This window comes from Orcinus orca, chromosome 11 (genome assembly GCF_937001465.1).
Source record: "Orcinus orca chromosome 11, mOrcOrc1.1, whole genome shotgun sequence".
Lineage (NCBI taxonomy): Eukaryota > Metazoa > Chordata > Mammalia > Artiodactyla > Delphinidae > Orcinus > Orcinus orca.
In genome coordinates this window covers 50,790,710-50,805,798 of record NC_064569.1, presented here as the reverse complement: position 1 = coordinate 50,805,798, position 15,089 = coordinate 50,790,710, and the positions used below count along the sequence as shown (strand labels likewise).

The following is a 15,089-nucleotide window of genomic DNA, read 5'->3' as shown; positions in this document are numbered from 1 at the left end:
ATTTGTCCTGGGCATTTGTATTTTATTTAAGACAAAGCCTTCTGATAGAATGCTTGGAATAATCAATAGACCTGTGAGAGAACTATTTCGGGGCAGGGAAGCCCACACATAAGGCTACTGCCCACCACTAAGGTTGGACTGTAATTTAATAATAAGCATTCCTCTGGTTTAAGGAAGTTAATGTACCTCTCAAAAAGGAGCTCACCTTCAACTCCCAAGGAGTATCAAGGGTTGTGAGAAAGGGAGGAGTGAATATTTGTTTGAAAAGGCAATTAAATTGCATCCTCAATTCACTCAGGCTACATATTTTACACCTTACTTCAACAATCATTATTACGTCATCAGTTGTAAAAAATTCTATGCATGATGCAACTCAGAAGGTAATTTATTCGTGACCAGTCAGTGGATGAATAAAGAACCTTAACCGCATTCCCCCAAACCTTGGTCCCCTGTTCAAACACTCCTCACTTTTTCTTCCTTTCTGAATGTAAACTGAATATATATAATGGATAGATTTCATTTGAACATGACAGAATTTATGTATCTGAATTTACATTGCAAGAGAGACCATCTTTCAGAGTAAAAAGTGTGTGTGTGTGTGTCTGTGTGTATGATAAGATGGTCTTTCCCCACAGAACATGACATCTGACCTCAAATGTGCATGCTCTCTGGTTTGGTTAAAGTAAAATTATCTCCCAAGAGCTCAAAGTGAGCTACAGACTACCTAATTCAAACCTCATTGCCTGTCTCCTCTATGCCTTGATTCCTCAACTGATTCAGAGATTAAATGACTGACGGGGTTATTTAAACTCTGGTGACCTTTTCTAGAATCTGGCTCCTTCAGGCTTTCAGACTGATACTGATGAGAGGTTTGAGGAGTTATCAACTTACTTGATTCAACTATAGCGTCTCCTAGATGTCTAATTCCACTTGATAGGCTGAATCCAGGAGAAATTTCTCTATACACATCTCTCACTGAGATAAAATTTTCATGACATTCTACCAAATTTTCTTGTATTCAACAGTCAAGTTTATCTTCTCCAGTGTTGCTCTGACTAGTATTACTAGTTCCAGACCATAAACAACAGGCTCTTGTTTATGATGCCATGACAACCAGCAGATTTATTGTTTAAAGTATTAGAGACTGATTTATATTTCTAGGTAAAACAATGCCCAAGCAAAGGGAACCACGAGGAAGGTGCCAGGAAGCCCTCATCTTAAAATAGTTCAATGGAAGAAGACAGAATTTCTTCTGTGGAAGTCTCAGAGGCACAATGCTGATTTAACTTTTAAATTCTACATCCAGGATTTCTAGAAATGGTTGATACCTTAGGTTATCAGAAATTAATAAATCACACCAAGCGTGGGCTAATAAATGGCCTTTTATATGGATATGACCTTATAACATGAGGCTTTTGCACATCAAGTTAAAGGTTTCTGAAGGAGGAACAAGCAATTAGAAACTGTCAAGTTAATTCAAAAGCACAGGTGTAGCAAACATGCTGCATAAAAACACAAATTTATCACACATGTAGAATAAAACTGGAAAGTGGATTTTATAAGAATATCACTCATTTTATAACGTTTAAAACTACAGGTTCTTTTAATTAGCAAGTATCAGTGGAGCATTAAAAGCAATTTAATTCACAAAACTGTACTTTACACACTTGCTTTTTAGGAACAAATGAATTTGTAAATCAAGAAACCTATTTTAATAAGTTTCAGGTTTAATTTGCCTGTAAAGAAAAATTCAAATAATCTTGTGTAATGAAAACGCAAACATCTATAGTTAGAACAAATTAACATTACTCAATTCTCATTATGTTGTTCTCTTATAAAATAAAAACTCATCAAATTCCTCCAAAAGGAATTTGTATTTAATAATATGATCATTAATTATAAAACAAAATATACATAGGCATATGACTAATCACTGATTTTGTTTTTTTTAATAGTTCATCATTTAATTTCTTCTGATTATATGCATTAACCTGAAAAAACTTAAATTCAGAAAAGCCAACTATTGCCGAGAAGGAAAAATAGATACCCCTCCCCCTCAATATTCTGGAACTGAATATATGAATAGATCACATATAATCCAACCATATAAAAACATTCTTTTGGGGACAACTATAGTCCAGTTTCTTAAAGTGTTCTGACTGCATATACATATTTACTTGAAACAGTCTTGTGCCATCTATCCACTCGGTTCCACATTTCTACCAGACAAGCATCCACCAACACTCTAGCTTGGAATGAGTTCTAATAAAAGAAGTGTTTCTGCAAACCAGAATTCTAAACCAGATTTTTCCAACAGAAAGATTACAGTGCTTACCGTATAGAGCTCGTTAAGAACCTTCATTAAGTCCTCATGAAGTTGGAATGCGATCTCTTTGCTCTGCAATGAGAAAAAATTAGCAATATTAAAAACTGTAATAGAAACTTGTTTCTAGATGACTTACATCTTAAGAAGTCCACTGACTGAAAATAGAAGAATGTGTATAACACAATGGAAGGCCAGCACGACCCTGATACAATAAACATCTTTGATCAAATGGCCCTTTCTAAATACTAGATGTGTGCACCAATGGTTACCACTGGCTGGACAGAAGCAAAGGAGTGGACAGTGTGAATGGCTCTCCCACCATCCAAATCAGACTTTATCAAGAGCGAGAAAAAGGAGGGTGAGGCACGGTGCTTGCTCAGAAGTTGAGCTGCAGAACTTAAGGCATGAAAAGATGAATTCCAGCATCTTGCTTCCCATCTCAGTATCATCACAAGGGAATTTTGCAGTGTGAGTCCCCAGAAGCTAAGTTAGAAACCAAAAGGGAAATTTACTCTCCCTTTCCAAAATAACTATGTGACTGACTACAAAATTTTTTTTTAATTAACGCATAGTTGATTTACAACGTTGTGTTAGTTTCTGGTGTATAGCAAAGTGATTCAGTTATATATATACATATATATATGTATATATAGTGTATATATATATGTATGTATGTGTGTATATATATATATGTTCTTTTTCAGATTCTTTTCCATTATAGATTATTAAAAGATATTGAATATAGTTCCCTGTGCTATACAGTAGGATCTTGTTGTTTATCTATTTTATATATAGTAGTTTCTGTCTGCTAATCACAAACTCCTAATTTATCCCTCCCCACCTCTTTCCCCTTTGGTAACCATAAGTTTGTTTTCTATGTCTGTGAGTCTGTTTCTGTTTTATAAATAAGTTTATTTACATCACTTTTAAAGATTCTACATATAAGGGATATCATATGATACTTCTCTCTCCCTTTGACTGACTACAATTTTAATTTTAAGAAAACACTTTCACAGTAGTGAGTTGGTAAGGCCACTTATGCTCCACATACTTTTTGCCTCTGCATTTATTATTGTTATTTTTTCATTAAGACAAAAAAGAGAGTTTTACTTTTCCACTCAGTGGGTAAATGACAGCATTTAAGATATCCTTCCCTAGGCTAATTCTGAGGGTTTGACAGAGGAGTATTTGAATTTTTTTTTTCAGCAAAATCTGTAAGTTAACTTTAAAGGAAATCATATATCCAAATTACTTTTCTTTTTTTCTTTTTTTTTTTTTTTGCGGTACGCAGGCCTCTCACTGCTGTGGCCTCTCCCGTTGCGGAGCACAGGCTCCGGATGCGCAGGCTCAGCGGCCATGGCTCACGGGCCCAGCCGCTCCGCGGCATGTGGGATCCTCCCGGACCGGGGCACAAACCCGTGTCCCCTGCATCGGCAGGCGGACTCTCAACCACTGCGCCACCAGGGAAGCCCTTTTTTCCTGTTTTGAGTTCAGTATTCAGTCAGGTACAGAAAATGGAAAAAAATGTGTAGCATGGCTTAATCTATAGTTTGAGACAATAACAACAACATCCATGGTTCATTTATGTGTCTCCTACTGGGCTGTCAGGACTGGGAGTAAGGGCCATATCTGTATCAGCTCTGCGACCCCAGTGTCCTGCACAGTGCTTGGGCATGAGGCCAGAACTAGGGTGAGGCAAGTGAGGTGCCAAGGGTATGCAATTTAAGAAGACACTAGTCCAGGTCCCACTTGGGCACAAAGGAAGCTTCCAATCAGCACTTGCTAAATGAATCTGTAAATAAGGTGAAATACTGTTGTTCGTGTGATTTGCTGAAGTAGTTACTGCCTTTGGTGAAGGCTGGCCACTGGTGAGAGGGCAGAAAAGAAAGGCCCATAGACCACCCTTAATAAAATCAGAGGATCTAGATGAAACACAGTCCATCTGCCAACACTAGGTCATTGGGTTAGGCCTCCCTTAAAAAAGGCCACATGTGCTGAAGCAAAAATTGTGAACATGAAATAGTGTGGGAAGATGACATCAGAGCAATAGCTAAACTTTGAGAAATTCAAGTTCGTTAGCTGCATTTGCCCCTGGGTTTTCTTGGAGCGATAAAGGGTGCTGGTGTTTATCGAGCTCTGAAAGATTTAAAATCCCTACACTTGAGTTAGAGATTTTTATGTTTTGCTGTGTCCCTGCTATGTGAAGAGGTGGGTTAAGAATCACTGAAGGGTGAAAGGGAAGTCACAAGTGAGCAAATGAAGCCAAATGAAACTCATTTTATTTCCCTTAAATCTTGGCTATTCTGACTATATACATTACACTGCAATCTCCTATGACTTCAGCTTGGTGTTATTTTAATATCATATTTCATTCAAGGATCTGAGCTACCAATTCAAAACTCTCTAATGGGATCAAAGGCTACCAAGTAACCCTGCTCAGCTGCCCGCATTTCAGGTAGCAAGTCCAAAAAGAAAATATTTCTTGGCTAAGACTTTAGAACAATAACCTCCAAAATCCCTTAGGTCCAATTAACTGCAAGCCAAGAATATTAGGATCATATTGAATACTTGGGTTTGGGGCGATAAGGGCCTGCTAAACCAGCCAAGTCAAATACCTTACAACAGCAAAAAGGTTCTTTGTACATTTCACATTTTACAAGATTTTAGGTAATGAGGTAGAGGAAGTCTGGCAAAACAGACATTACTGTTCTCTGCTGAGCACACTCTCACATTTTTGGTTCACCTTTCCTCGGAGGCCCTGAAATATAAAACATCTGTCTGGGAGGCAGTATAGAATAACACTTCGAAGCAAGGACTCTGGAGTCACAATGCTGGGACTGAAGTCCCAAAGGCTTTGGACTCCCCTGTGCCTGAGTTTCCAGATCTATAAAAGGAATGTAGTCATGGTACCTACGTCATCCGGTCGATGAGAGCATTAACCAGATGACACATACACAGAACTCAGAATGGTACCTAACACACAGTAAACATCCCACAGATGTTATAATTATTTAATTCTTTCCCAGACACTGTAACGGTTAACTCCCTTGAGTGAAAAGCCCACATGGTATTCTTCCTTCTTTTGGTCTCTACGGACACTTATTCCATTGACTTCCACATAGGAAGTGCTTGGCAGATATCAGTTGAATTGGATGTCCTTCACCCCACTCCCCATTACCCTGGCCTTTAGATCCACGCAAGTGACCCCTGATTTGGAAGGGCCTCGAGTATTGTGCTCCAGCCCTTGAGCCCTTCTTACATCCATACACCCTTGCCACACATGTACACTGAACTTATCTATGTTCCATTTTCGTGGGTATACTACTGGTGGTACCAGATGAATTAATCAAACATCTACTAGGAAATGGATAATTCCTCAAGCCAATGGGATAAGATATATACAACTCATGAAAGAGGCCGTTAAGGAGCCAGGCTTCAGTGGGAACTTTAAATTCTGTGAGAAGTTGGTGGCAAGTTATTTTCAGGTAGGTAGAGCCCCAGCTACCCTCATGACACATCACCGAAGTTTCCGCCTAGATGTTCGCTTTGAATGACAGTCTGAACTCTCCGTGGCCTAGTCAGTAGCCTCGAAATTAACCATTTTCTCCCCACCCTGCACCACTCCTTTTGCCTGCAAAAACTGTTAAAAGAATTGGGCTGTGCTCTGAAACATTAGACCATGTGACTGAAGGGTGAAGCATGAATTTGCACACCCTTTTGTTCACAGATACCCGGGCCAGACAACATCAAGTCCTAGTCTGAGTGCTGGGGGCTTGGGTCCCTGTCCCCATGGCATAGAAGCAACGACAAGATCACCTCATGTTATCCCCACCCCCAACTTTAAACATGTCTCCAATTTATTACAGTAACAGTGAAAAACAGTCCTTTCTTCTAAATACGACTCTGGACCCCAAGAGAAGCAATCTTAAAACAAAACACATCTGATGTGGCACACAGGATGCTGACATACTCAACTAATGCACTGAAACCCTTTAATTAGAAAATATCTGGATTATCAAAAGTCCATCAAAATTCAATAGGTTTAAGTATACCTCTGGATTCTATTTCATTAAAAATTTGAAAACAGTGAGAGCAGACCCTTGACCCTTGACCCTTGACCAAGAGCTGCTAGGTAAGAAAAAGGATACGGGTATTAAGGAAAGCAATCAATGCTCCCTTTGTACAAGAGAAAAAAACAACTTTATGAAATGATATATGCTTGAAATAAAGTATTTTTCATGTTATTTGCGACTGGCTGATTAAAATTACTTTTGCACAGGGAAGGAGAGTCCCCTCCAACTGCAAGGTATGGAGTTGAAAAAGCGAACAGGTTTTTTTCCCCCATTCTGTGGGCCTATATAAGTTCAAATGATGGTAAAAACTTCTAATGCATTGCAATAGGATTCTAGGATTCTGACCCAAGGGGAAAGAAAATGGTTAGAACTTCCATTCAGTTGACATTTATTAAATGTCTCCAATGTGTAAACCCAGAGTTGAATACCAAGTCAATTTCTAATTGTTTCCTATTTATTATCGCTTTGATGTTTCAGACAATTCAAACATAAGTCCAAAATGAACAGTCCCAAAGTTTCCACCTTTTTTCATTATAAAAATGAATTAAGTATATTGAATAATATTGGAAAAATAGAGAACAGAAGGCCCAAACTATCACCATTATAATTTGACGGGTATATTTCCTTCAGGTTTATTTATCTAAACAGAGGTCTGAGTTGTAATCATTCTATAATAATAAAGTATCTTTTTTCTACTCTGCTTTCTTCCAGTTATCATATATTTTCCCATGTACTTATATAATTTTCAGAACATTATTATTGATTAAAATAACTACACAGTGAACGTATATTAACCATTCTTCTATTATGGTTTCCAATGTTTCCACTATTTGCCATCAATCATTCAATTACTTACTTATCATTCAATTTCACCAATATATTTTAATCGCCCTGAACTATTATCATGAATGCTGTTCTAAAGTCATACCTTGCATTTTGCGCTGTTGCCTCAGTGTCAATTCCCAGACATGAAATTACCAGGATAAAAGTATTGACATTTTAAAGACCCTGGATTCACATTGGAAGATTACTTTCTAAAAGGGTTATAATGAATTTATATCGCTTCCAGGACAATAGTGTCATTCATGTCAGAACCTGGGGTTCATCCAAGACTTGCTTCTTCTCCTTGAAAGAGAAGCCACCAATCCTATCTGTTCTGGTTGATCTGTTTTTCTGTACGTCATGAGAATTTTTTTTAAAGATAAAGACCTAGGGAACTCCCTGGCAGTCCAGTGTTTAGGACTCTGCCTTTCCACTGCAGGGGGCACGGGTTCAATCCCTGTTGGGGAACTAAGATCCTGTAAGCTGCGTGGTGCAGCACCCTCCCCCCCGCAACAAAAAAAGATGAAGAGCTAATTATGTCCTTCCTCTGATTAAAACCCATCAAATTCTTGCTATATTTTTTTCAGGATAGAGTTACAATTTCTTAAATCACTCATAACTTCCCCTGTCAAACTAGTCTACCTTACCTTCCACAAATCACAAACCACATCCTTTAGCCTGATAAGCTGCTCAGTCCCAGGTTCTACCTTCACATCTCTGCCTTCCCCATGCCGTCCTCATTGCCCAGACTCTGCCTCCTTCTCTGGCCTAGTAAAATCCTACATGCTACTACTTTGTGAAAACTTTCTTGTAACTTTACCTTGTCCTTCAAAAAAAGAAATTAGACCCTCCCTTCTTTTTGACTGTATAATACATTCATTCATTATCACTTCTAGGCTGTATGATTTAGTGGTTAGTTGTTCAAACTCTAAAACTGGATGCCTGTTTTCAAATTCTCTTGTCTGTGCATCAGTTCAATAATTTTGTGAGTTTCCTCAATGGCAAAACAGAGATACCAACAGCCTCTACATCACAGGGTTTTATCGGGATGGTCCTTATTAAACACTTAACACAAAACCCAGCACACAGTTGAGCGTTAAACTGATGCCGCCCGTTATTATTACGCTCATCATGTTTCTTTTTCTCTTCATAAACAGAGGGTTTCTTTGAAAGCAGGGACTGTGTCCTAATCATTTTTGTGTTCCCAGAGCCTGCCGTGGTGCCTGGCACACTGTAGGTGCTCGATATACCTTTGATGAATGAATGGGACCCAGAGGTGAGTAAGGTATGGCTTCCTCCCTCCAGAGTCCACAGTCTCATGGAGGAGCTCGATGTGCCCAAACAGCTTCCTATACAGAGCACTGTGATAAGTGCTACACTGGGTGGACCCTGGCCAGTATCTCTATTCCTGGAGAACAGCAGGCTTGCTCCCTGGAACCTCCCAGAAAGGGGAGAAAGGAAGGCAGAACAAAGAGCATAATTAATACAACCATAATTGAGTACATTGGGCAATCGATCAAGTGATCTATATGGTTGGATTAAATGACCAATTCAGAGGGGCCTCTGGCCTCTCACAGAGTTATTTTTAAAGTAAATCTATTGTGATGACCAGTCAAGGAATCCTGATCTTATGCTGAGTCAGAGTGAGACTAAGAGAGAAGAAGGAAAACCAGATTAAATATTTAATGAGAGGCTTGCAAATGATTATAGTGTCTCACGCTCAGTGAGTTTTGGATGGAAATTCTGCTTAAAAGGGTCAGGCCATACCTCTACAGTGTGTGTGCTTTTGCATTTCCAAAACCTCGTGTTCATGTGTCTTTATAATAATACATTCTCTTAATTCATGTAAACTCTGAAGACAGCAGCAACAGCATCCCCCAAAATGCCTAATGGAAAAATTGGGGCTGGGCTTAATGGCCTGAAGCAAGCTATAATATTTATAGTGTAGTTGCACATTTCCTTTCTATCTGTCAAGGGACATGGATTTGTACTTATTAAAATCACAACTAAGTATCAGTGTATGGAATTAGCCTCATGATCTACTGCATTCCCAAGGCGAAAAATAATCAACATTCTTTTAGATAAAACTCCATGTCACTAGAAAATGTGGGAAAGTTAGGAAAAAAAATCATAGATACAGGGGAACCAGAGCTTCATTTTGAAACAAGACAAAACTTAACCTTAAAGGAAATATCTGGGGCATCTCCTAGAATATTTACTAATGTAACTGCTAGGCAAATGTGGCATTCGACTGTGCTCAGCCTGTGAGCAGGCAGAAGTGCAAAGTCACGTACACCAGTGTCACTCATAACCACCCAGGTATAAAGAGCACTTGAACAGATTAAGTAACTCAAGACTGAAATTTTAAGTCCTACAGGGAATAAAGTAGATGAAACAATTATTATCATTTTCAGCTTGCACTTCCTTAACTCTTCAAGAAACACAATTTTTCATGCTAGGGATATTTCTCTACTCAAAATGGCGATACACTGGAAACACCATTTCAGTGCCTCTAAATGGATAATCACTTAGGCATAATTCTCAGTAGCGGATATAAACAAACCTACCTAATTAAAATCAGAACGTGTTATGAAACTCTGGTTAAGACTGTAATATAATTAACTAAAAACTATCAGAAATACATTTCCAGACCACTTTTCAATACGCTGAACTTAACAAAAATGTAACAACTCAGCTTTATTAACAATTCCTTAATATAATTCCTTAACAATTATCATAATAATACATCATCTTTAGTACATGAACCTGAGTCTACTAATTTATCACTAAAGACAACTGTCTTTCTCTCCTGTGACAGATGTGACTGTGCAAAGATCCAGTGTGACCAAAAGCTCACATCTATGGCACAGTGGGCTGGGGTTATGAGTATAACCTGTGGTCAAGCAAACTAGACCATATTGTGTAGGGAACCCATGACCTCAGTCTTAATGGCACTGTGGTAAGAAAAATCCAGGGACTGTTTACAAAACTAAATAAAGTAAGTAGGAGATTTGCTCATTTATAAGTCATTCATTGAATTAGTAAGCAAAAGGCAGAGATTCTCTGAGATACTGATAAAAGTTCATTTATTCATGTACACACTCATGCATTCAGTCATTCATTCTACCAGTTTATATGAGTACCTTCTATGGGCCAAAGATAGAAAAGTGGTCTTATATTTTAGTGAGAGAGGTAAACAAAACAATTTCAATCCAGTCTGATTTATGCTTATTCAAACAATTTAAACCAAGTGAAATTTCTCTATATAACTCTTGAACCAAGCCCAAAATTTAATAAACCAATCTTCAAGAATTTATCCTAAATCAGAGATTTCCTTTAAAGATATATATTTATCCTAATATTAATAGTACCATCTCAGAACTACAACTCATTAATTGGTCTATAGAATTAACCATGTATTTAAGTAAAGGTAGCTTACGGAATAGAAAAAAACCCAAAAAACAAATTCCCATGGGCTAAGTGTCCTGTTCACCAAGAACTTGGTTCCTTGAATACTACCAGAGAATTTGAGAAAACACCTATGGCTAGTAGGCAAATGTACATGGGGTGACAGCCTACTTGAAGCAGGAAAAAACAAACAAACCAACCCCAAACCATCAACATAGATCCAGATTATTTATTGGTCAGATTATTTAAATATCTTTACTTCCCTGAGCTGTTTCCTCACCTGAAAAATGGAGAAGATTCCAATAATATACTCCCTAGGGTTCTTAAGAGGATTAAACGAGATATCCATTGTTACGTGCTTAACAAGGTGCCTGGCACATACCAAGCACTCCATAAATGTAACTGTCATGACGCTATTATCAGCTCAGCATCATATCCTTGTTTCATTTCATGAAGTCACCCTCCATTTTTCTAAATGCTAATGTAACAGTCTACTCATAGCAACTTTCAAATCAGTATGTCTCAGATGGTCACTTCAACCTAATTCAAGATTTACTTTCTAGAATACTTGTGTTTGAGGTACTATTATACCAAGGAGGATAAAGTCTATTCCAGAGGACACTGCAAAGCTACAAAGAAGCAGAACTCTTAATTCTGAGCAAGCCCTTGCTGACTTTAGACTGTTACGTCTTCCTTAGAATAAAGTAAAACTTGTCTCCACTTAAGTTCTACCAGTCAGTCTTAACTGTTAGAGACTTGTAGAGCTAGTTAATCTAAGCCATCTTCTACATGACAGGTCTTCAAATATTTGAGACAGTTACTATGTCCTAGCTAAGGCTTACTTTCTCTGTACCAAACATTCCCACTGTCTTCAACTGTTCCTTATATGACACAGTTTAAAGAAATGAAGAGAGAATTCTCTTTGCCTCCCAGATAATTTTCACTGTCTTGGAGCTAGTGGCAATAAGGACACTTTCTTTATACTTCAAGGGTTAGAAGCTAAGATCTTGGGAAGATTAGGAGGCAACACACACCTCTCAGTGACTTGCATTTGCTTGCAATCACCCTGTTTTGTGGTGGCAGTCCAAACCCACAACTGCACAGTTAAGGTAAGCCCAAGAATCCTGGAATCACTGTTAGCTTTTTTTTTTTTCTCCAACAGGCTAAAGAGCCATCAGATAAAGGAGTAGAAGCCTTACAATCTGATTAGGATGGACTGAATAAGAATGTCCTGGCTTTGAATTTCCAACAGATCTTTCATAAAACAACAAAAAGCCATTTGATTCATTCTTGATCTACATGGATGAGATCTTTTTGAAGACAATATCATTATAAGTATGGAAATACTCTCTGGCCATAACTCATGGTAGAGCAAAAATCATCACCCAGATTACTAATGCACCAGCTTCCTCACTAGGTTCCCCAAGACTGGTTTCTTCTCATCCCAATTTACTCCTCACAATGCTCTCAAAAAACAAAGCTGATTATGCCATATCCCTGACGCAAAATCTCTCTTGGCTTCCTTAGTTGTTTAGATGAAAACATACCAGTTCCTCAAACTGAAAATCAAAATTCTTCCATGCCTGCAGCCCTCACCCCCAACCTGCCTTTCTAGATCACAGGTAGCTGTTATCCCACTATGTACACTTTGCCGTGTTATAGGCTATACTCCTAACCCCAGCCAGCTGTGTAACTGATGTGAGCTTTAGGTCCAGGCCAAAAAGAGGTGGCCTACGATGACAATTCACTTCTGTTAAGAGTTGTGAAGAGGGGGCCAAGAGCCCCACCTACCGTCATCTTCCCCTAGCATCATTTCCTGGATACGTGCTAGTCTTGATCAGAACCCCAGGCCCTGGTCCTGTGCTGTTCTCTACATACATAAAGAAGGATGCACTTCCCCTAATTCCTCTGTAAAACCTCACCAAGTTTAAGACGTTGATCAAATGCCGCTCTCTCTGTGAAGCCTTTCTCCATTTTCCTAGGCAGTATGCCTTACTCAATCATCTGTGCATTTGGTGCTCTTGGATACTATTTCTGTAAGAGCAGTTGCCAACTTATAATGTAATTTTTATCTCTATACTTCCTTTCGTTACTAGATTATAAGCCCCTCTGGAATACTAATTGAGGATTTGTGTCTTACTTTTGTGACCCTAGAACCCACCATTGTGCCTGTCACATAACGATAATCAATAAAGGTTTGCTGAATGAATAATGAAATAGAATGTCTACTCTGTTTTGGAAAAGAGAACTGATTTCAGTAAAGCTAGGTTTCAGAAAAAAAGGAAATGAGAGGAAGAGTAGAAGTTGCAATGAATTTGTCATGACTGGTCAGTGTAATTGTAAGACCTCGCCAAAAAATGAAAGATTATTTTAGCAGCCCCTTGCAATCTCTATCTTTAGAGCTAAAGAAATGAAATTTTAATGGCCATGTTTACTCAAGCCAGTGCACTAAGCCAATTATGGTTCTGTGTTCACTTGAAACTACCAAAGTTTAAAAAGTAAAAGTGGTGCATGTATTTATTTACTACTGTTATTGAACATTAGTGGGTTTTCTCAATCCATATAGTTCATATAGCCAGTGTCAAATTTTGTTAAGTTTCTAGATTGATCTGACAAAGTATTTAGTTGGTAAAATTTCTGCTTGTTTCTATTTAATTGCCTCTCTAATAAGAAAAAAATGTTTCCCTTTGACTGAGATTTAAAAGGTACTGAAATCAATCTGACAGCCACATTCAGTATTTGTTCGCAACTGCATATTTTTGGGTTGCTATTACTCAAGGTATCACAAGTGTTTCTTAATCCAAATATTTGCTATATGTGCAATATCCCCTAATATGGCATTTCTTGCAGCTGCTGGAAATCTTTTAGAATCCTACCACATGAAATTAAACAAAGTCTTCAAATGCTAAGAAACACTGGCTAGCAACCAGAATACTGTTCTCAGGTTGCTTCAGACTTTGTTGATCTCAACTACAGACACCTCGACCTATGGTATAGGAATGTTCTCTCATCAGTTCTTTTAAGAATGTAGTTTCCTTCTTGGATGAGGAGAATGGGTAAGGATTCAGTGTTCAAGGCTCTTTGAAAATGAACTTTCTTAAGTGCTGATCTTTTATGAATGACTGAACCTAAATAAACCTGGTACTGAATATATATATATATATATATATATATATTTTTTTTTTAAACTTCTCTTGATGGGAGATGAGAGACTGGGTGCCTTTGACCTACTCCATATTTGTTAATTTAATCTAGAGTTGTAAACCCTGTAATTGAAATGTAAACCAAATTGGAACATTTCTTTTAAAAAAATGTTTGGAAAAATGGAAAACTCAAGTTGGATTAATGGTTCTCAACTTGGTCCAATTTCCCCCCCAGGGGACATCTGGTGACATCTGAAGGAATTTTTGGTTGTCAAAACTAATAAGGTGCTACTGGCATTTAGCAGGTAGAGAAATCCACAGTCATCCAATTGTTCTTCCATCGGTAGTGTGTCATTTTTCTCTGGCCGCTTTCAATATATTTTTCTTTGTCTTTAGTTTTTGGTTTGATTATGATGAGTGCAGGCATGTACTTCTTTGGATTCATCCAGCTTGGGTTTTGCTGGCTTCTTGAATGGGTAGGCTTATCTTGTTTGCCAAAATTTGGGAAGTTTTGTTGTAATTATTTTTTCAAATGTTTTTTCTACCCACTCGCTTTCTCCTCTCCTCAGAGACTCTGCTGACATGAATATCAGACCTTTTAGGATTGTCCCAATGCTCCCTGAGGCACTGATTATTTTTTTCCCAATCTTTTTTTCTGTTGCTCAGGTTAGATAATTTCTGTTAATCTATCTTTAAGATGAACTGAAACTCATCTCTTTCCTCTGTTATCTTTATTCTTCTATTGAAACCCATCTAGTGAGTTTTTAATTTTGGTTACTGTATTTTTCAGTTCTAAAATTTCCATTTGGTTCTTTCTTTTTTTTTTTTTTTTTTTTGCTGAGACTTATCTTTCCATTCGTTTCAACAGTATTTGCTCTCACTTCTCAGAACATTTTTATCATGTTTGCTTTAAAAGTCTTTGTTAGCTAATTGCACCATTTGTGTCCTTCAGGATCGGCCATTTATTGGTTGTCTTTTCCCATGTCAGCTGACGTTTTCCTGGTTATTTGTATGCTGAGTAATTGGGATTATACTCTGGATATTTTGAATATTATGTTATGAGACTCTGGGTTTTATTTAAACCACATGTAGAATGCTGATATTTTTGTTTTATCAGGAAATCAACCAAATTGAATTCAGGATGCAAATTCTGACCGGCCTTCTACAGGGTGTGGTTTCAATATCCATACTGTTGCCAACACCTTTGTAGCACTCTTTGGATCTGACTTGCATATGCACCATTCAGTGGCCAGTCTGGAGCCCAGGCAGTGGTCTATCCCTTAGTTCAGCTCCCGAAGTCTTTGGTAGGTATACTGC

At 38.0% G+C, this 15,089-nt stretch overlaps 1 protein-coding gene across 2 annotated transcripts in view; it reads right to left on the bottom strand.

The window, feature by feature from the left end:
• The window catches only part of SRGAP1 (SLIT-ROBO Rho GTPase activating protein 1), a 274,993-nt gene that overhangs the window by 109,504 nt on the left and 150,400 nt on the right, over window positions 1-15,089 (bottom strand). For both annotated transcript variants that reach the window (XM_004276587.4, XM_033440537.2), the window contains exon 4: window positions 2,336-2,398. In XM_004276587.4, the coding sequence (XP_004276635.1) occupies window positions 2,336-2,398 (63 nt within the window). The remainder of the gene's footprint in view (window positions 1-2,335; window positions 2,399-15,089) is intronic.